General features: G+C 35.9%; 2 protein-coding genes across 29 annotated transcripts in view; both read left to right on the plus strand.

The window, feature by feature from the left end:
- The window catches only part of LOC127508704 (Fc receptor-like protein 5), a 112,427-nt gene extending 99,156 nt beyond the window's left edge, over positions 1–13,271 (plus strand). For 13 of the 28 annotated variants that reach the window (XM_051886898.1, XM_051886904.1, XM_051886903.1 and 10 more), the window contains 15 exons: positions 1,648–1,923; positions 4,674–4,938; positions 5,164–5,432; positions 6,983–7,247; positions 7,466–7,734; positions 7,807–7,944; positions 8,303–8,473; positions 8,574–8,855; positions 10,563–10,805; positions 10,883–11,008; positions 11,539–11,640; positions 12,036–12,092; positions 12,258–12,344; positions 12,457–12,516; positions 12,657–13,271. In XM_051886898.1, the coding sequence (XP_051742858.1) occupies positions 1,648–1,923; positions 4,674–4,938; positions 5,164–5,432; positions 6,983–7,247; positions 7,466–7,734; positions 7,807–7,944; positions 8,303–8,473; positions 8,574–8,855; positions 10,563–10,805; positions 10,883–11,008; positions 11,539–11,640; positions 12,036–12,092; positions 12,258–12,344; positions 12,457–12,516; positions 12,657–12,712 (2,666 nt within the window). In that variant the 3' untranslated portion in view covers positions 12,713–13,271. Of the gene's footprint in view, positions 1–1,647; positions 1,924–4,673; positions 4,939–5,159; positions 5,433–6,982; positions 7,248–7,465; positions 7,735–7,806; positions 7,945–8,302; positions 8,474–8,573; positions 8,856–10,562; positions 10,806–10,882; positions 11,009–11,538; positions 11,641–12,035; positions 12,093–12,257; positions 12,345–12,456; positions 12,517–12,656 lie in introns of all 28 variants that reach the window. The other 15 variants (XM_051886907.1, XM_051886911.1, XM_051886910.1 and 12 more) reach the window with 5 other exon arrangements.
- Positions 13,272–15,699: 2,428 nt separating this feature from the next.
- On the plus strand, positions 15,700–17,639 carry kcnj2b (potassium inwardly rectifying channel subfamily J member 2b). Its single transcript, XM_051889663.1, has one exon. The coding sequence runs from the start codon at positions 15,745–15,747 to the stop codon at positions 17,071–17,073; it is 1,329 nt and encodes a 442-aa protein (XP_051745623.1). The 5' UTR covers positions 15,700–15,744; the 3' UTR covers positions 17,074–17,639.
- Positions 17,640–22,661: the final 5,022 nt, after the last annotated feature.

The raw sequence follows: 22,661 nt of genomic DNA on the forward strand, positions 1-22,661 counted from the left end.
TGGAGCGCTCAGAAATGCAGTGATGACACATACAAGAGAACCAGGCTTATGCTGCGTTCCAGGCAGGTTTTTGAGCCCGTAAGTCACTACTTCAAACCACGACTCACAACTTTTTAACGTTCCAGGCAAGTGACCCAAGCGGACCAGTAGAAAAAATCCTTAGCGTTGAGCCCTGACTTGATATTAAGTTCTTGTTCATTAAACTGTACGCTGTATAAAATCAATATCACATTTGTAATTGTGCTGATATTTGGAGAAAAACTGCGCTCTTTGTTTAATATTGGTTAACTATATTAAATTATATAAATATGAAAGATATACAGGGTCATTTTTGCACCTTATCTTGATTTCTGATGCATTCTAAATGCATTTTAATAGACTAAATCACGCAGTGAATGCTTACACTAAATATGCACGCGCACTAGTCTAACCTATAGTTACTAGACTACGTCACGTAGTGTATGCCTGCACTCAATGGGTGTGTTTTTGTTTGGATTTTGTAAAGTGAGGGACATACTCGATAATTTCAGATCGTTAAATCAACAATTACGATATCATAGACGATATATATCGCACATCCTACAGCACTGGCCCGATTGAGCTAGTGACAGTTCCGTCTACTGTCCCGAGCGTCGTTCACACTGGCCCCGGGCCATCGGGCAGTCCTTATTGTCGAGCCCTGAAGTGACTTACATTTTAGACACCAAATCGCCTGTTTCGCTCTATTTCGCCTACGAAAGTAGTTCAAAGTCCACACAGAATTGTTTTGCGTCTCTGAGCAACACTTCCTGAACGAATCAGCCTTTTGAATGAATCGGTTGAATCTCAATGACTCGCTCATTAACAGGGACTTGCTGCCACCTACTGGCAGGTTTAATTTCACGTTTAAAGTGTCTTTTAATTTTTAAAATAATTTCAATTAACAGTATTTAACGTTTTATATTTTCAACATTTCAAAAAATTATTTATGCATCTGTAACTGCTCTTGACTGATTAACTTTAATAAATCTTTATTTAATATTTAATCTATAGTTATATAGTTAGCTATACATTAGATTACAATTTCTGTACCTGAAAATCTCCTGTTTAAACCTACATGAAAAACTTGAAAAGCACCGTTTATTTCATTTATATGTTTGTTCAGTTGCATTTATTTTTGCTATTACTCATCATTTGATTATTTGTTACTATTTTATTACTTACTGTTTATTTGTCTAACAATATTTAAAATTTAAGTGAGTTAATCTAGTAGCTTTTGGTGTCATACCCCTATTTATTAAGGTTACATGCATCAAAAACAATAACTAGGCTTTTTTTATAGGCCCATTTTCTTTTCTTTTACTTTATTAATTTTTTGTTGTGGGGCAAGTGAAAATTTTGGCGGGGCAAGTAAAAATTTGAACCACTGGCCCAAGCGGGCCAGTAGAAAAAATCCTTAGCGTTGAGCCCTGTAAAGTATTATTTACTGTATTTATGTCCTTTTATTTTCTTAGTATTTTTGCTGCTGTTCTAGTTTTGTAATTTGTTATTAGTATTTCAAATAAAAAAATATATAATCACACAAAAAAAAAAAAACACATTTTATTATTTGTATTTATTAAACTATTCATCACATTATTTTCATTGTTTATTGTTGTCATCATACAGAAAGACCAAAAGCCAGAGTGTCCATTAAACCTGATCAACATGTATTCAGTGGAGACTCAGTCACTCTCAGATGTGACATTGATGATGAAGGAGTCACTAGCTGGAGGTACAACTGGTATAAAGGAGGTTCATTCAGTTTTTCCAGTGAACTACAGGAACACACATTCAGTTCTGTTTCTGAGTCTGACGCTGGTAAATACTCCTGTTATGGAACAGAGATTGAAGGATCACGACACAGATCACAACTCAGTGATGAAGTTACACTGACAGTATCAGGTGAGTTTGATCATCTCTTCATAAACACACACAAGTTTAACATGTTATTAATGAGTGATTTCTTTTCAGAGCAGTTTTAAGTGTTTCTCCACAGAAGTGGTTGATTTTGTAGGGGTGTAGGGGTAAAGCACTAAACACGTGCACTAAACTCCAGTTTTCTTTTGCTTATAACTTTTAACCCTTTTAAAGGCACAATAAGTAAGATATTTAGATTAAAATATCCTAGAACCACTAGAACAGTGTTATATATTTTGTTGGCTTGTGTACTTACATTATCCCAAACGTTTCCAACAATGTTTAAATCCAGACAAATCAGCAATTTTAACCAGGACCGTGTCATTGTGTCGCCTGTCAATGAAATCATATCCGCGCTCCCCTCGATTTCCAGTTTTAATTTTGTAGAAACCATGGTAACACCAGATGCTTTAATATATTATGTTTTATTAGAAAGGTGAGCAACTGTTTGGATACATTTATCTGAAAAAACGAACCATTGTTATACTGCTCAACATAGCTAGTCTTATTGTTTGAATCACTTGTTTTCTTGAATTACCTCGAGTACCATGTTTTTACCATGCCTTAGAGACAACACTACTTTGTCAAGTGGCTAACATGGCATAATCAGAGAGCTTTCTCCATCATACAATATTTTAAATTAATAGCATGTCATTTATCAACACAAGTCATCCAGTTTTATGAGATTGTAATATCGATCTAGATTACTGCAGTGTGCAACAAGTCTCTTACAGCAGCCGCCGGGTGAACGCACAGAGTAACGTTATAACATAACTCAACACACTCAAATGTATTTAGTATGATTGTTTTAACAATGTAAAACAGCACTGAGTTTCCCCACATACAACGAAAAGAGCAGAAGCAACTGCAGCATATAAAAGCTCAGCTGAACGGATTTAGTGTTTTATACTCAAGTTACTGTTCATATAATAAAAAAAATAAAAAAAACAGCACATTTTATTATATTATATCATATTCATTATAATAAAGTGAAAGTGAGCCTAGGGTTAGGTATCTTACTCAAGGGCTCCTCAGTTGTGCGTAATGAGAGTGGAAGAGAGCGCTGTTCATCCCCTCACCTACATTTTCTGCCGATACTGAGACTTGAACCCACAAACTTCAGGTTACAAGTCAGACTCTCTAACCATCAGGCCACAACTGCCCCCCATGGTAAATGAAATGAAATGAAATGAAATGAAATGAAATTAAATGATTTTTATAACTTCTCATCATTTTTAAGGCCTCAGTATATTTAGGGTTCACACTTTTTAAAGACATTCATGGTGCAGTTTTCAAAACTTTGCATTTGTGAATAAAATATTTTAACAAAAAGTAAACAATTTATAACAAAGTCCACATTTACACACATATATATATATATATATATATATATATATACAGTGGGTACGGAAAGTATTCAGACCCCCTTAATTTTTTCACTGTGTGTTATATTGCAGCCATTTGCTAAAATCATTTAAGTTATTTTTTTTTCCCTCATTAATGTGCACACAGCACCCCATATTGACAGAAAAACACAGAATTGTTGACATTTTTGCAGATTTATTAAAAAAGAAAAACTGAAATATCACATGGTCCTAAGTATTCAGACCCTTTGCTCAGTATTTAGTAGAAGCACCCTTTTGATCTAATACAGCCATGAGTCTTTTTGGGAAAGATGCAACAAGTTTTTCACACCTGGATTTGGGGATCCTCTGCCATTCCTCCTTGCAGATCCTCTCCAGTTCTGTCAGGTTGGATGGTAAACGTTGGTGGACAGCCATTTTTAGGTCTCTCCAGAGATCCACATTAAATCTTAATCTTAGAAATTCCTTAGCTGGATAAATATATAATTTTAAAATGTTCTTCTTTACATTTAGGTAGGAGGGGTTGGGAGGAAGGAAGTAAGAAGTTGTACTGCTTCTGATTTACCGATTTCCTACTGAGATGTTGAAAAATATAATCTCTTCTTATACGACCAGGATAGCTTTTTTATAAAGACAATTCCTTATGATCTTATTTGTGTTCACTTCTTACCAATATCACTTATTTTGCCTAAATTAAGATCAAATATCTTAGGGAATGATAAAAATATGTTTTTTTAAAAAAAAACTTTTAACATACTAATCATTGGTAAAGGAACGCTTCTAATAACTTTCATATCATCTTTTTTCTCAAAGTTATAATTGAATTTGGTGAAGAAATCACTATAACTCCAAAAACATCCATTCTTATCCATCATGTGCAACAAATATCTCTTTGCCACCAATCCTCAAAACAAAGATTTTCTTTGAATTCTCATTGAATATAGCTTTGTCTGTCCATTTATCTGAGCAGATGCCAGGTTTGGTGACAGCACCACCTACTGGTCAGAAACAATACCAGTTTATCCAACACTATCATCTACTGTAGATCATTTTAAATGTTCATGTAAACTGCTGCAGCTGCACAACACTTTGTTGAATGGTGTGTCTCTGTGACTGCTGGTGTAGATGTTGGTGGTGTGACACTGTGGGTCGAGCTCTAGATTATTAACACAAAGATTGTGGGTTTGAACCTGTATTGTCTTTTATGTTTTTGCATTGTGCCATAATGTTGGCCTTTTCGACCCTGTAATTTTCTTACATTGTCTATGAAATCAAAATACATTAATAATTTACCAGTGAGAGAATGAGATTGTCTGTTGAAAACATTTCAGAACTCATGCTCCCAAATTCCCAATAATTTTATATTGACAGATTTTCCCAAACCAACTCTGACTGTTGCACCACAGAGTTCAGTGTTCACTGGAGACTCAGTCACTCTCAGATGTAAGGGGGATCCGTCACGGGATGGATGGGAGTTTCTCTGGAGTAAAAACTCAAACTCTGAATCTACTGAAGCTGCAACTAAAACAATCAATCGTGTGAAAGTCTCTGATGGAGGAGAGTACAGGTGCAGAGCACGAAGACAAGGATATTACACAGATTACAGTGAACCAGTAGCTGTGGCAATATATGGCAAGTGTTTTCTCTCATTTAATGATCAGCTCTGAGAACTTAGTGAAAATGATTCATTAGACACTGAATAAACAGCTATAGAGAACAACACTTCAGTTTATCTTGATTTAGTGTTTTGAAATCAAGTAACTGTTCATACAATAAAAAAAACAGCACATTTTATTATTTTTATTTATTATATTATTGATCACATTATTATCATTGTTTATTGTTGTCTTCATATAGAAAGACCAAAAGCCAAAGTGTCCATTAAACCTGATCAACATGTATTCAGAGGAGACTCAGTCACTCTCAGATGTGACATTGATGATGAAGGAGTCACTAGCTGGAGGTACTACTGGTATAAAGGAGGTTCATTCAGAGTTTTCAGTGAACTACAGGAACACACATTCAGGTCTGTTTCTGAGTCTGACGCTGGTAAATACTCCTGTGATGGATTAGAGAGAGGAGGATCAAACTGGTCACACCACAGTGATGAAGTTACACTGACAGTATCAGGTGAGTTTGATCATCTCTTCATAAACACACACAAGTTTATCATGTTATTAATGAGTGATTTGCTTCTTCACATTAAGATACTGTTTTAAACCAAAATTGTCTCTCATGATTTTCAATGAGTCTCAAAGTTGGCTGGATTTTTGGATTTTTCACATTCATTACCAAATAACACCCTAAAAAGTAGTTATTATGTATCTTGATGATTTTTCATATTGAATTTTTTTTTTTTTTTTGCATTTCAACAGTAACAGACATCACAGGCTAACATAAGTGAAACTAAAAGTCCTTACAGACTGAGATATAATTATTAATAATACATGATACAACAGATAAACAAAAAGCAAAAGCAAGACAGATTTTTAAAAATATTAAAAAATATATATACATACATACACTGTAGGGGGTTGAACAAAATAATAAAGTGAAAGTCACGTGAGGCCAAGTATGGTGTCCCATACTTGAAATCTGTGCTTTGCATTACACACACACACACACAGAGAGAGCAGCTGTTTTTGCTGCAAGCGCTGTTCATCATCCTCCCACCTTCATTTCCTGCCGGTACTGAGACTCGAACCTGCAAACTTCAGATTACAAGTCAGACTCTCTAACCATTAGGCCACAACTGCCCTCCATGGTTAAACAAATCAAATCAAATCAAATGATTTCCTGTCTTTATAACTTCTTATAATTTTTAAGGCCTCAGTATATTTAGGGTTCGCTCTTTTTAAAGACATTCATGGTGCAGTTTTCAAAACTCTGCATCTTTGAATAAAATATTTTAACAAAAAGTAAACAATTTATAACAAAGTCCACATTTATGTTACATATCCAAAGTAATAGATGGAAAATATTTTTTGTTTGTTTGTTTTATATTATCCAATTAAATACCTCAGTCCAAAAAAATGTCCTTTTTTTTTTTTTTACTTTTTAACATAGTAATCATTGGTAAAGGAACACTTCTAATAACTTTCATATAATCTTTTTTCTCAATGTTATAATTGAAATTGGTGAAGAAATCACTATAAATCCAAAAATATCCATTCTTATCCATCATGTGCAACAAATACCTCTTTGCCACCAATCCTCAAAACAAAGATGTTCTTTGAATTCTCATTGAATATAGCTTTGTCTGTCCATTTATCCGAGCAGATGTCAGGTTTGGTGACAGCACCACCTACTGGTCAGAAACAATACCAGTTTATCCAACACTATCATCTACTGTAGATCATTTTAAATGTTCATGTAAACTGCTGCAGCTGCACAACACTTTGTTGAATGGTGTGTCTCTGTGACTGCTGGTGTAGATGTTGGTGGTGTGACACTGTGGGTCGAGCTCTAGATTATTAACACAAAGATTGTGGGTTTGAACCTGTATTGTCTTTTATGTTTTTGCGTTGTGTCATAATGTTGGCCTTTTCTCCCTGTAATTTTTCTTACATTGTCTATGAAATCAAAATACATTAATAATTTACCAGTGAGAGAATGAGATTGTCTGTTGAAAACATTTCAGAACTCATGCTCCCAAATTCCCAATAATTTTATATTGACAGATTTTCCCAAACCAACTCTGACTGTTGAGCCACAGAGTTCAGTGTTCACTGGAGACTCAGTTACTCTCAGATGTAAGGTGGATCCGTCACGGGATGGATGGGAGTTTCTCTGGAGTAAAAACTCAAACCCTGAATCTACTGAAGCTGCAACTAAAACAATCAGTCCTGTGAAAGTCTCTGATGGAGGAGAGTACAGGTGCAGAGCACAAAGACAAGGATATTACACAGATTACAGTGAACCAGTAACAGTGACAATATATGGCAAGTGTTTTTACTCACTTAATGAACTGTTCTGAGAACTTAGTGAAAATGATTCATTAGACACTGAATGAACAGCTATAGAGAACAACACTTCAGTTTATCTTGATTTAGTGTTTTATAAGTAACTGTTCATTCAATAAAAACAGCACATTTTATTACTTTTATTTATTATATTATTTATCACATTATTTTCATTGTTTATTGTTGTCAATGTACAGAAAGACCAAAACCCGAAGTGTCCATTAAACCTGATCAACATGTATTCAGAGGAGACTCAGTCACTCTCAGATGTGACATTGATCCTGAAGGAGTCACTAGCTGGAGGTACAACTGGTATAAAGGAGGTTCATTCAGTTTTTCCAGTGAACTACAGGGACACACATTCAGGTCTGTTTCTGAGTCTGACGCTAGTAAATACTCCTGTGATGGAGCAGAGAGAGGAGGATCACGCTGGTCACACCGCAGTGATGAAGTTACACTGACACTATCAGGTGAGTTTGATCATCTCTTCATAAACACACACAAGTTTATCATGTTATTAATGAGTGATTTCTCACTTTCAGATCCCAGAGCAGTTTTAAGTGTTTCTCCTCAGAAGTGGTTGACTGAAGGAGATCCAGTGACTCTGATCTGTGAGGTTAACGGCTCCTCTACAGGCTGGACATTCAGCTGGTTCACTCAAACTGAAACTGACTCATCAGGTCAGTTATAATGTGCTTCATCTGAATTAACTGGTTTTATTGAAGTCAAATATACAATTTAATATGTCTGAATCCAGAAACAGACTGAGTAGGGCACATGCTTCAGTGCCCAAAACTTTCATGGGCACCAGACAGTGAAACCTACTTTGAGAACCCAATCCTCCATTACAGTCACTTCTCTGTAACAACATAAGAGCCATTGATCAAACCCTGATTAAAACAACCTGAACACATTGAGTTACACCAATGTAACTGAGTTTATTCAGGTTCAAGTTTTGATACAAATGTAATTTATAAGGGCCAGATCAGATAGAAGTGGTTCCATATTGTGAAATCTACACATTCTCTTATTTTACAGATGTCAGTGATCACTATGAGCTCCTTTCAGACAGCAGCAGAGGATCTGGAGGAAAATACACTGTCAGTTCTGCTGCTCTAAACCACACAGGAGTTTATGTGTGTAGAGCAGAGAGAGAAAAAACAGCCTATAAAACACCATACAGCAACAAACAACCACTGTGGGTCACTGGTGAGTTCATGCAGAACTTAAACGATTGGTTTGTCTTTAATAAAGGAAATTAAATATGTTCTCAAACATTTCTAAATTATAGCTGTAATTGTGTTGTCAGGTGTTTCTCCTCCAGTGTCTCTGATCATCAGTCCCAGCAGAACTCAACACTTCACATCTGTCTCTCTCTCTCTGAGCTGTGAGAACAAGAGTAACTCTGATGGATGGACAGTCAGAAGATACACAGACAGTCGGGGGCTGGAAGATTGTTCATCATCAGTGTTTGGATCACAAACAGGATCTACATGTAAAATCAGCTCCACCAGAATATCACACACTGGAGTGTACTGGTGTCAGTCTGAATCTGGAGCGAAGTCTCATCCTGTTAATATCACTGTACACTGTGAGTCTGTGTTTCTGTATTTATTCATTTCACTGACAGTTTACAATCAGTGCATGAAGAAAGTTAACAAGAGCAGGAAGCATTAGATACAGTCGTGACTTTGGCCAGTACTACGGTGTACATTTTAGGACTTCCTCACACCTCAGTCATGCAACAAAAAGGCGTCATGCCTCAGACTAAAAGGCTTCAGTCATCGGACAAAACGGCATGGCGCCTCAGACTGAAAAGCTTCAGGTCTCAGGAAAAACGACGTCAGGTGTCAGGTCTCGTACAAATAGGCATCAGACGAAACAGCCTCAGACCAAAAGGCATCAGACCAAAAGGCATCAGACGAAACGGACTCAGATAAAAAGGCATTGGACAAAACGGCCTCAGTCTAAAAGGCATCAGACATAAAGGCACCAGACGAAACGAACTTAGAAAAAAGCTAATTGCTCCGCCTCAATGTGACGTCACGTGCACGCAGTTTTCTGTTAAATGTTACACAAAGTTGTATAAAACATATCCCACTGAGATTATTTTGTAAATTTGTAATTTTCACTAGTTTTATTTGCATGTATAAAAAGTTAGCTAAATATATTGCAACTAGCTTGCATTGCAAACTATCGTGAACACATACAGAAATTAACCTTGGTTAAAAGTGTTAACTATGATTTTTTTTTTTTTTTTTGTCGGATTGATAGACTATTTGTATAACAATAATTTTACTACAAATACCATAAACTATAGTGTAGCAAAACCATGGTTAATTTGTAGTTACCATGGTTAACTACAATAACCATGTTTTTTGTTTTATTTGTAGTAAAACCATGGTTAATTTTTATGAGAGGTAAAAAATCTTTCGAGCTATTTGACTGCATTATAAGCACAGCTGCTTTGTGTACAGAGGTTACCAAGGAAACGGCTTTATTTCTTCTGTTCCAGTGCCACCTACTGTCAGAGACTCAATTAGGCAAGGCAATTTTATTTAGCACATTTCATACACAATGGTAATTCAAAGTGCTTTACATAAAAAGAAAACAAATACATAAGAATAAAAATGGAATGCATAAAAAATAAAAATAACAATAAAAACAGAATACCACTATCTGGATGGAAGAGTCACATTTTACATTTTCATTCAGCCCGTTGCTGTTTTTCTGCAGACCAATGTGAAAATCGGCATGTTCTTTTCTGTATAGAACCTCACCAGTGTAATATTTAATTAAGGCTCGCACACACATCTTACATCAATTTGGGTATAGTAACAGTTAAATATATAAAAAAGGGAGAAAGACAAAGACAACTGAAGGACAGCATTATGATGGGATAAAAGCCAATAGAAAGTTAGGCTATACAAAAAAAAAAAAAAAACTGATGCCTTTTTGTCTGAGGCTGTTTTGTTCGATGCTTAATTGTACGAGACCTGACACCTGACGTCGTTTTTCCTGAGACCTGAAGCCTTTCAGTCTGAGGCGCCATGCCGTTTTGTCCGATGACTGAAGCCTTTTAGTCTGAGGCATGACGCCTTTTTGTTGTATGACTGAGGTGTGAGGAAGTCCTAAAATGTACACCGTACAGTACACAACCAACCAGACCATCATAGCAATACACTAAAACACTCAGAAACCAGTGGGCAGTGGAAAATATAAACATCTATTTTTATTTTGTCTTGTTTTTATTATGTTACCGTTTTGTTCATGTTGCTTGTTTCCTGTGTTTCTGTAGTTGGTGTGGTTCTGGAGAGTCCTGTTCATCCTGTGACTGAAGGAGATAATCTGACTCTACACTGTTTATATAAACATCCAACCCCATCAATCCTAAGAGCTGATTTCTATAAAGATGGATCACTCATCCAGAATCAAACTACAGAGATGATCATCCCTACTGTCTCAAAGTCACATGAGGGTTTCTACTACTGCAAACACCCAGAGAGAGGAGAGTCGCCCAAGAGCTGGATCTCAGTCAGAGGTGAGAGTAAGATCTATAAACACTATTGAAATGTTCCTGTACAATTTACATGTAGATGTAAAATATATGTATCTCAGTTTCTCCAGACTCAAGATCTGATGGTCTCAAACAACCTGTGATAATTGGAGTGACTGCAGGACTGACTGTTGTTTTTTTTATCATTGTCTTCTTGGTTCTGCTGTGGCGCTACAGAAACAACAAAGGTTCATCATCTGACATTAATTTTCAGACACTAGACCTGTTTCTAAACCTTGTGAGCTTCAATCTTACATCAGCCTAAGCTGGTTTTCTGGTCTTATCTGGTCTCCCAACCTGGTAAAGCTGGTGTGTTTGCTGGTTGTAAAGGGTTTTTGGGCAGTTTTCAGCTTTTCAGGCTGGGAGACCATATTAAATTAGGCTTCTTATTTCAATACTGAAAAGTATTGATGAAAATATTTATGTCATCTATATTGAAATCATTGAAACTCATCGAAGTGAGTCCTCCATCTTGAGTAGTAGTTCTTTGATATACAAAGTTACTGCATGTAAAGCGAAATTATTCATTTATCAGGTTCTTTTTCTGCCTATGAAGACAGCAAACAATGAGGCAGATTAATGTTTTGGAACAGAACCATAATGTGATAAATAAATAAAAACAGGTCACTAAACACTTTGTCATTCTCAAACATGTATACATGACAGAGATTTTCCTCAAAACATTTACATTGTACATAAACATTTTATGTTTGACTAGGTGGAAGATCTGAGTCTCCCTCTGCTGTCAGTCAACAGCAGAACATCAGTCAGACATCAGAGCAGAACCAGAGTGAAGACGGATACAAGACACTGCTGTCTGGTCAGTCTTTACTCATTACCCATTAATAAAGACCCATAAATCTTTACAAGATGAGATAAAAGACACTTGGGAATAACTTTTAACTAACAGGATAGATCTCACAACTAAATAATATTTCACTCTTCTAAATTTTAACATGATAATTAGTGTCTTACATATACATATATTTATTTCAGCTTGATGTCATTTGGTTTTATCAAAAACTGCATAGCAAAATATATTTTACTTTAGAATATTAATAGCACATGAAGTATTATTTCTGGTGCTTTATTTTTATAAGTTTATGTGAACATGACATCAATATTTTTCTGTGGAATTGAATTAATAAGATGAATGACAAAAATCTTTGAAAAATGTATATATTGGAAATTAATTCATGTATTAATTTATTACAGGAACTGCACACGTCTATGACTCAGTTGACACAACTATTAATAGAGACAGAAGCACAGGTAACTAATGATGTTATTTAAAGTAATTTATGTCATTATGATGAGTTCAGTAGCTCTTCTCTAAAGAAACTGGAAATCAAATCCATCTTTTTTGTATCGCTGTGATTTTTGCAAAGGAAATCAAGTTCAGCCAGGTGTCTTATTTCTTTCTGTTGTTCATTGTAGACGGTGAAAGTGGACCGACTGAGATCACATATGCTGAGATTGAACTCAAATCTACAAACAAACAGAAGAAAGAGAAAGAAAACAAAGGTAAACCGACACAAAAGTCTCTGCTCTCTTTTAGCATGTTATAATGTTATATTTCATATCACTGTTGGACGTACAGTAAGCACTCGTGATATGAACTGTTTTCATCTTCTAGTCAAAAACACTGAGAGTTGTGACGTCCTGTACTCTGAACTGAAGCTGGAAACAGATCAAGGTGAGTGTCAAACTAAAAACATCAATCACAATTCACAAGAAACCACTGAAAAACTTCATCTACATGCATTATTGAGTGAAATGAAATTCTGTATATAAAAACTAGAAATGTGCATTTTGAATTCATTCATATATTTTCAGGTGCTGGATCTAGTGAAGTTACGTATGCTCAGGTTAAAAAAAGATGCCTGGAGTAGAAACTTCAATCCCAGGATGCTGATGAGTTTACAGCAGCTTGAGAAGTGAATGACCAGGATCATCAAGGCAATAGATTTAGCAGAACTCACTGTAATATTAGCAATCTTAAATGTGCTTCTGAGACAATGCTTGTTAATATTTGAAAAGCAATGAGAAATTATTAACTTTTATTATTCATTAGGAAAAAGTCATTATTGTTTAGTACTGCAGTGTGTATTTATGTTGGTTAATTTCAGCAGCTGATCATTTGATAACTGAGCAAACAGAATATTTAGTGAAAGGATATTTCTTTTGACTGTTGAGTAAGTGACTAAGTTTCCTCCTCTTTTTTCATTTTTTTATTTCTGTCTTCTTGATTTTAAATATATATAGATTCACATGGTCATGGAAATATCACAGAATGTTAAAATTGTGATTCTGGAAAAGTTGTCTTTAAATGTAAATGTGTATAGTGAAACTATATATTTTTTCTAGCTATTCTCAAAATATTTCAGTTTGTTTGTTTGTTTTATAAAGTTTTGAGTGTTTATAAATACTTCAATAGTTTTGGGTCAGTAAGATTTTTTTCATTTTTTTTTTAAAGAAATTAATACTTTTTACTCAGCAAGGACACATCAAATGGGACATTTGTGTTACAAAAGATTTCTATTTCAAATAAAGTGTACTTCTATTTCTATTCCTCAAAAAATCCTGAAAAAAATGTGTCAGGGTTTCCACAAAAAAAAAACATTAAGCAGCAAAACATTAATAATAAGAAGAAATGTTTTTTAAATCAGCGTGATGATTTCTGAAGGATCATGTGACACTGAAGATACCAAAAGACTTGATGGTGGTTTCGATAAAAAAATATATATATTAAAATAGTATATTAAAAGCAGTGTCACATGATCCTTCAAAAATGATTGTAATGATGCTGAAAATTCAGTTTTGCCATCACAGGAATAAATTACATTTTAAAATATATTGAAATAGGAAGCGGTTATTTTAAATAGTTATTATATTTTAAATTACAGCTATTAATGTTTTACTTAAATAATCTTATATAGCCTGTTAATAAATTGCTAGGTTGCAACTTGGATTCAGCAGGAGCTTCGTAGAAAGGACGCGGTGTTAACTGTGAACAAACAACATCTCTGAACAGATCCAACGAACAAATTTAAACAAACTTATTTACTTACACGTTGTTTGTTATCTCCGAGAGTATTAACGTAACAAAATACATTATTTTGTCTGGAAAACTTCACAATAAATACGGAAAGCAATGATAATATTCTGCTCGGCGATCGTATCATTTATTTAAACCTGATTCTTGTGTATTACATCATGTTATCATGAAGGCAGCCTGTGGTTACGGTGAGAGATGCTGTAATCATCACAGCTGCATGACCTGACAGCCTGGGCGGAGATTAACAGGCTTTTTAAAACTATTCTTCGATCGGCTTGAGCTTTGGCCAACACTGAGTGAGAGGATCGAAACCCATCAAGTCTCATGGTGTTTGACTGATCTGTCCCACCGGATAACAACAACTGCAATCTGCGGAAATGTGCTGATCTAAACTTCTGTTGTTCTTGAACTCTGGAAGGTAAGCTTCGTTTTAGTTTTGTGGCGATATCTTTGCTTACTAGTAGCTAAACCTGCCATTGAACTCATTAGAGATTAGCAGTTGGTGTTATCCGGTCAAAATTTCTCAAGGGCAGTTTTAGGTCATTTTTATTAAGAAACAATTTTAACTTGTTAGACAGTTGTCGATTTAAACGCCATCAGTTGGAGGCCTAAACCTGTGTAAAGTGTTATTTAGGTGCATTATGCTAGCACAAATCATTTAGTTTGCCTGTCCTATTGATGTATCTTTGTTTATTTTTTGCTTCATGATTCACTCTCTTTAATATGCAAAACTTTTCAATAGTATATTTATGTTGTTACCATTTTCTAGATTCATAATTATTTATATGAGTCTTATATAATGTATTTACAAGTTATTTATATTATGATACATAGGCCTATAATATGCGTTCAAGTGTAAAGGTCAAAACAAATAAGCACAAGCATATCTTAACAAGTTACAAAAGAAATATGGTTAGTTGACATGACACACTTATTACTTTTCTTTATGAAAATGATTAAACTATTTTTAGATATAACTACAAGATGTGGGATGAGGCCACTTGATGATGAGGAATAATATGTATTTTTATTATCATTTAGCAGCTTTTTCAATTTGTCTCAATCTCATCATGTAATTTAGAGAGTATTGAATAGCACATCACAATATCATTAATTATTTTGTAGAAACTAAAATAAGCATGTATTATTATATAATGGATGTCTAAAGTCGGTTACATTTCAATACTAATTCATTTAAAATTTACCCCAGTGTTTCCTAATATTTGTACTTTTAAAAATGTATTTGTTCATTTTCATGTCCATTTGTCAACTACCCATATATTTATAAAGAAATATTCATCATATTGTCATAATATATTATATATTTGGTTTTATGTGGTGTATCATTTGCTGACTGGATATGCAGCTCTAATCTTTACATCTGTGTTTCTGGATCGTTCTGTCAGGCCATGCCAAGTGTTACATCACTCTTGATATTAATGTTGACCAAAGGAGAAATGGATGCATGGAAATATATTTGTGTTTTAATCTTGACAGTTAATCTTAAAAACAGTTTCATGTCATAGTTCACAAACAAGCACAATCTTTGTGCAAATTGAACTGCTTGCTTTGTGGTCTCATTCCTCAGACTTGTTTCTTCAAACTCTTACTTTGTGTTATTTTCTCAGCGCAGTTTTGCCGATGATGTCCAGTCATTTCTTGGAAGAGGAGCGATCCTCGTAGCCCCAGCGAAAACATTGTTTCTTTGGAACATCCATCTCATTGCTTGCTTCATATCAAGGAAATCCTGATTGTTGTTTGTGTGTTGGTCCATGTGAGAGGTCGAAAGTGTTTCTCCAACGCGTCCTCCAAAAACTCAGACTGTTGTCCAAAGCAGACGAGGCTCAGCCCCCTCATTCGGAACTGATGGGAAGTGTGAGAGCCCACCGATACAGCATAGTTTCCTCGGAGGAAGGCGGGATGAAGCTGTCCCCCATCGCTGTGCAAAACGGATACGGCAATGGAAACGTGGGCAGCAAAGTGCACACGCAGCACCAAGAACAAAGCCGCTTCGTCAACAAGGACGGACACTGTAATGTGCAGTTCATCAACATGAGTGAAAAAGGTCAACGCTACCTGGCGGACATCTTCACGACATGCGTTGACATCCGCTGGCGTTGGATGATGGTCCTCTTCTGCCTCTCTTTCCTGCTGTCCTGGCTTCTCTTTGGATTAATATTCTGGCTTGTTGCACTTTCGTCAGGGGACTCGGAGAATCAAGAGCAGATTTGCATTTCCAATGTCGACAGCTTCACTGCAGCCTTCCTGTTTTCCGTGGAGACACAAACAACTATCGGATATGGCTACCGATATGTAACGGAGGACTGTCCTATTGCAGTCTTCATGGTGGTTTTCCAGAGCATCTTGGGATGCATCATTGATGCCTTCATTATTGGTGCGGTCATGGCTAAGATGGCCAAGCCTAAGAAAAGAAACGAAACCCTTGTGTTCAGTCACTATGCCACAATAGCCATGAGGGACGGTAAACTGTGTTTGATGTGGAGGGTCGGGAACCTCCGGAAAAGCCACCTGGTGGAAGCTCACGTTCGCGCCCAGCTGCTCAAATCTCGCACCACCGCTGAAGGGGAGTTCATCCCGCTGGATCAGATAGACATTGATGTCGGATTTGACACTGGTATTGACCGTATATTTTTAGTGTCCCCCATCACCATCGTCCATGAGATTGATGAGGACAGTCCATTCTATGACATGAGCAAACAGGAACTGGAAAGTTCGGAGCTGGAGATAGTCGTGATTTTGGAAGGCATGGTGGAAGCTACGGCCATGACAACTCAATGTCGCAGCTCTTACGTGACGAGCGAAATCCTGTGGGGTCATCGTTTTGAGCCAGTCCTCTTCGAGGAGAAAAATCATTATAAAGTGGACTATTCGCACTTTGAGAACACATACGAGGTTCCCAGCACGCCTCAATGCAGCGCTCGAGATTTAGCCGAAAAGAAGTACATCACATCTAGCTCTAACTCTTTTTGTTATGAGAACGAAGTAGCCTTAATGGATAAAGAGGAAACTGAGGATGACGATGATGATGGTGATGATGACGAGGACCAGAATAACATCAGAAGAGACAGTGTGGCCTTGGAAGGATCCGATATTGATGATGTTAAAAGCACGGCTTCCAGTCAGGATACTTTATCACTTCAGCTCAAACCTTTAAGACAGCAGCCAGAGATATGACAATTTAAGAAAAATGCTTTGTATGTGGTGACATTGCTGTACAGCATAAAAACGAAATAGCCTGACTGAGGAAAGGCTGTTTTGATGCTGTTTTGAGAGCATTGATTTGAGAGGAACCCAGAAGGTTGGGTTGCAGATGTCTTGAAACATTCACTTTGGCTTGTTATCTAAGAAGACAGATCAACAAACATGAACTTTCAAATCTACTCTGATGCTTTATATGCAATCAATTTGTAATATAGACAAGAGCAGCACACAGTATAGATTAAGCTCTGTTCCAAACCAAGTAGGCCAATCACAGCAACTTAAAACCAATTCCAAACCAATCAAAACAACTCAATATGGCTCATATACATTTCACACTTTTTTCTTTTTTAAATTAATCCACTCCTGGGAAAAAAAAATGGATCAATGGCATTCTAAATAGAACCCCAGGGTTTTGACTCAATTTTAAAAAAGCCTTTTATACCAAAAAAGGTTTATATAAGGAGAAATGTCTTAAATGATTGCCTAATACTTTCGTTTTTTAATGGGTTATTTCCATTTTTCTAGTGATGAAGTATGTTTACAAGATGTTTAATTCATTAAATTTAATTAAAACTAAATCCATAAAATGATCCCATGATAGGAACCCTTAAAAGTTTCTATAGAGTGTAATAAAGTTTTACATCCACATTTTGCTAAAGATGCAGTACTCTAAAAGGTCAAAAAACAGTCTATTCAAAATGGATAGAGCTAGTTTCCTCTCCGCCATCTTGGATGCACTTTTTATTTCATTGAGCTTGTCACAAAGCATTCTAGGCATTCTTTCTCCATTAAGGATACATTTGGCCAAAACAAGGTAGGCTGCCTTAGGAAGTAGTATAATGTTGTTTGGGAGCAGCTTTTACACATGAAGCCAGTCTATGATGCTGTAACATGCTGTCTATGTATGTAGCTCACTAGGTTTTGGAGCAGAGCTATAATTTTACAGAGTCACAATGATTTTACAGGACAGACAGTTGACTATTTTGTCCCACTGTCCTTGAAAACAGGCTATTAATATTACATTCAGGATAATACCTCGTGTCGTGATGAAATCATGTTTGTCTTCAAAAGAATCGGTATAATGAAGCTTGTAGTGAAGATGAGAACCGAATGTTTCCTTTTGATCTCGTCTATGCCATTAAACCTACAATAGAGGAGTTTTTGAGCATTTAAACTCACTGCAATGATAGCACAATTCAAGATAAATGAGCTGAAGTATAAAGTTAGAACACTAGCATCCATATTTCACGGTTATAATGTAGTTGTCATTGACAGTAGGCATGTTTATGTGAAGAGCTGTGTGTTCACAGATGATTTGAAAACCTTGACTGAAAATAACGAAAGGAACCTGTTAATGAGCTGGTCTCTTAACATACTTCTCTACTCTTTCTATACAGTTCTGTAGCAGAAATCTGTTGATGACGTACATTTGATGTGGTTAAATACGTTACGATATCAGTACTGAAGATTAGCCATCCATTTTAATGACAGTATAAGCTAATCTAGGGCACTTATTGTATGACCATTAGTGAACGTAAAGCTCCTCAGTCCATGTACTGCATCTTCTGTGACCTGAGCGACAGGGCTTGTTAAAGCACACTTAACATCTCAGGGTTTGGATGAAATCTGGCATTCATACAGCACAAATGGTCAAAGAGTTGTATATACACTACAGCAAATCTTTGAATAATATGTAAAGAATGTCATGTTCATAGCAGTATATGTGCTTTCGATGTGCAATATAGCTTCAGTGACTGAAGACATGAATGTTAATGTTTATGAATGAAGGCACGAATGTTACTTATCTGCTGCTATTTAGGAAAGATTATAAAATATAAATATGTTAACAAAAGGAGAAAGAAACTATTTTGTTTTGTATGACATAATGTGTTAAAACCCAAGTAATAATGACTTGCAATGCTGTGAAACAGTTGGGGACCAATATCTAATCTGTTTTTTTATATATATATATACAAGACTGTGAGAGTAGCTATCAAACCACAATAAAAGTTATTATTGATTAACAATATAATCTGCAGTGTGATCATCTGCAGAAGTCTGCCTGATTTGTTATAAATTCAAGGTTAACCCCGGTCCATGTTTTTAAATGTTTAGTTTTATGCATAAGATATCAGCGATCAAAAGCCTAAAATTAATATCTTTGACATGTTTGCGACATCATATAATATTACTTTATTATATATATTTCTTTGGCCTGCAGAATATTTGATATTTCATAAAAATAAAGGTATTTTGATTGCCACAAATTATTATGTAATCCTAAATGATAACATTTCAGAGTATGACATCACATACATATGCATGCTACATTTAAAGAGACAGAAGACATTAATTCATGTACAGTAGTTGACATTCAGATCATCCAGACAAGGATTGTGTGGCTGGACTAATTTGAATCCATGACCCTAGTTTGTGTAAACAGAGAATCGATTGGACACAGGAGATGCAATGAGAGGATTGGATTTTGTTCTGCTGAAAGTCTAATTTCTCCCTGAGGCAATTTTCCACATTATCCAATGACATGTCCTCTTTACTAGAGAAAGAAAAAAATCAGTTGACTAGATTTCATTGAGCATCAGATGCTTTAATGAACAAGTATTGTGTATATATATATAGAGAGAGAGAGAGAGAAGAAGAGGTATTTCTGTGTAAAATGAGTTCAAAGCCTTAATCCGAGCTACAAAATGAAGTACATGTGGTAATATGAAGCAGCTGTTGCAGTGAAAGTTATTAACAGTGCCGTATCAGTTCAGGTGTGGTCTCTGCAGTTATTAGGTTTAATCTCTAATGTTATTCCTGATGAATGAAGTCTGGTTTTGAGATTAGGATTATCCCTCTACCATGCTGTGCAGGGAAAACTATATGACGCACAGTTTCACAGAGCAGTGATGTAGATTAAATGAGATTTTGCGTCAATATGTTTCTCACTCCTGAATTTGAATCGATCAGGTATCTGATTTTTGTTTGCAATGAGTCTGCAAACAAAAATGTTGAGCATGTCATGCCAGCGTATAGGTAAATTCCTTCAAGGTTTGATCCATAACAATGGGCTGTGCTACTAAATTTTTATTATAAGGTCATTTGTTTGTTATAATTCAAATCATTCAGAGCTGCATTGTGCTCTATAGAGACATAATGAAGAAACTCTGGGTTCACTTTTAGATATAATCTAGATATAATAAAAAAAAATTGGAAAATCCAGCAAGCAATTTTATCTCAGAAGAACTCATTTAAACAGAATGCTCACTTCAAAAGAAAGTTAAAAATACTTAGTGACTCAATAACTCAATTATTATTATTATTTTTTTTTTTTTTTTACCGTATTTTGAAGTAAACTTTGAACATTTTGTTTTATTTAAATTAATAATTAAAGATACACTTAATGAAAATGAGAGCATGCAGATGTACCATTTCAACATTTATTTTCCATTTTAAAATATGTATTGCGACTTTTATTCTGGGATAAACCCCCAAATTTCACTGACTGTCCATGAGCAACCCACATATTTATAGGATCATTTAGGATCCCCTATTTCAGGCCACAATATGACGTTTAATCTTATATATACTGGTGAGGCAAGGATACCGTAGAATTTGTCAAATGAGGGTCGTAAACAGCCTGTTAAACAGCTTCATTAAAAATAATATAGTTTGAAGTGATTTTATATATATATATATATATATATACACACACAATGGTTAGTTCCTGTCCTTGATTCTGATTGGTCAATAGCTGTGCTTTATTCATGATAAAACACAGCTATGACTGCTTCACCCAACGGTTCTGTGTATCACTACACAACACCCTTAGCAACCACTCTTAGCAACGTAAACTGTTTTTTCTCAATTGATATTGTTCATTGAAGCTTACTGTATTATGTAGACGAGTGTTGTGAGACAGAGATCGAGTGAGCAAGTTTATTACCTGCATTAAGATTTAGCATTTTCCTTCAAGGGAGGGTATAATGCTATTTCATGCATTCTGACTTATTTACACTGTTAAAGAGTTGCATTCTCATGCTAAACATGGCCAAAGTTTCAAAACACGAGTTGGACGTATGACGGAGTATTTCTGTGCCAAATATACTACTTCCGGTTGTGGACATGTTTCTCCGTTTTTTTTTTTCAAGTATGGCCTTTATCACGTAATAAGAGCAGAATTTCTTGTATAGGCACTTCTCCCTGATAAGCATGCACACACACACATCACCCAGAGCAAGAGCACGCCCATCAACGCGCTTCTTTCGGGATACGGAAGCCGAGAGATTTTTCAACAATGGCTGTGTCCCAATTCAGGGGCTGCACCCTTTGAAGGCTGCATACATCATCGAGGCAGTTTCATTTAAGAAGTAAAAAAGAAATTATATCAGTCAATTTTATTACGGTTACTTTTCTTAAAAATGACATCCTTGATGACGTATGCAGCCCATAAATGCGACCTCCGGAGGACGCAGCCTCCGAAATGAGACGCAGTTCCTGTCTACAAAGGAGTGTGTTTTTGGTTGTGAGGGAAAGATTACCTTTTTCAGCTTCACAAAGAACCCAGCGTTAAGGGAATAGTGGATGAAGTTTGTTCTTCCACTGCAGCAACAGAGTTGTGCACGTATGTTTGTTTGTTCCCGGGATTTCGGTGATGAATGCTTTGTAAACAAGTCCCAGTTCGACGCTGGATTTGCAGATTGCAGGTGGTGAGTAAAACTGCATCAAATGTCTGTGTTTTGTTCGCAATCAGCGCGCAAGTGCATATAATGTAAACAGCACAAACGTTTTTGTTCCCTTTTTATTTATAATGATGTCACAGCTTGCAGAAAATCTCTACGCAAAAGCTGCGAGCGCTCGTGACTCTTTAGCTCTGTCCACGGCACTGACGGCAGGCACGCCTCCAGGAGCTCGGCTTTTTTCAGAAAGACTCGGTACAGCATATCTATCTTTTATAAATATGATAAAACTAAAGACTTTTCGGAGATATGAAGGATGCAATATTACTCTATATGTACTCAAGATTAACATGAGATTGACAGAAACTGTGTGTGATACCCCCCCCCCCTTTCAGGTCAGTCCTATGTTCATAATAAAACATCTGTTTAAATGTCTGATGTATTATCTTGTCCTTTTAACAGTTAAGGGGTTTTCCCGTGACTGACAGCGCTAGTCAAAGCATTTGTCAGTTGCGTCTTGTTCCGTGTTCACAACAATTCAGTCTTTTCAATGTAAAAGTCTTCGCTACTCACTGACATTTATAAAGACAGTCTTTGCCGCCATCTAATGGCGTAATAATGTAACTTCTGTTGCTGTTCACGGTCAGGGACTTTTTTTTCCGACAGAAGGAAGCATAGTGAAAGTTGCATAGATGCATATTTTTGGCTTTAATATTTGTATTGTGTGGTAACCGTTTTATAAAAGCAATAAGGTACTCGAAGCTAGTGCTGTATCGTGAATAAGTCACTCCGCTTCGCGTCATGCCTAACAACACCCTTCAGCCGTGACTTATTCACATTACAGAACAGCTTCTCGTATATATATATATAATCACTTCAAAC

This window comes from Ctenopharyngodon idella, chromosome 3 (assembly GCF_019924925.1).
Source record: "Ctenopharyngodon idella isolate HZGC_01 chromosome 3, HZGC01, whole genome shotgun sequence".
NCBI lineage: Eukaryota > Metazoa > Chordata > Actinopteri > Cypriniformes > Xenocyprididae > Ctenopharyngodon > Ctenopharyngodon idella.

Bases quoted from the DNA above. Each gene is read 5' to 3' on its own strand.
- kcnj2b (XM_051889663.1), top strand. From the start codon at position 15,745: ATGGGAAGTGTGAGAGCCCACCGATACAGCATAGTTTCCTCGGAGGAA.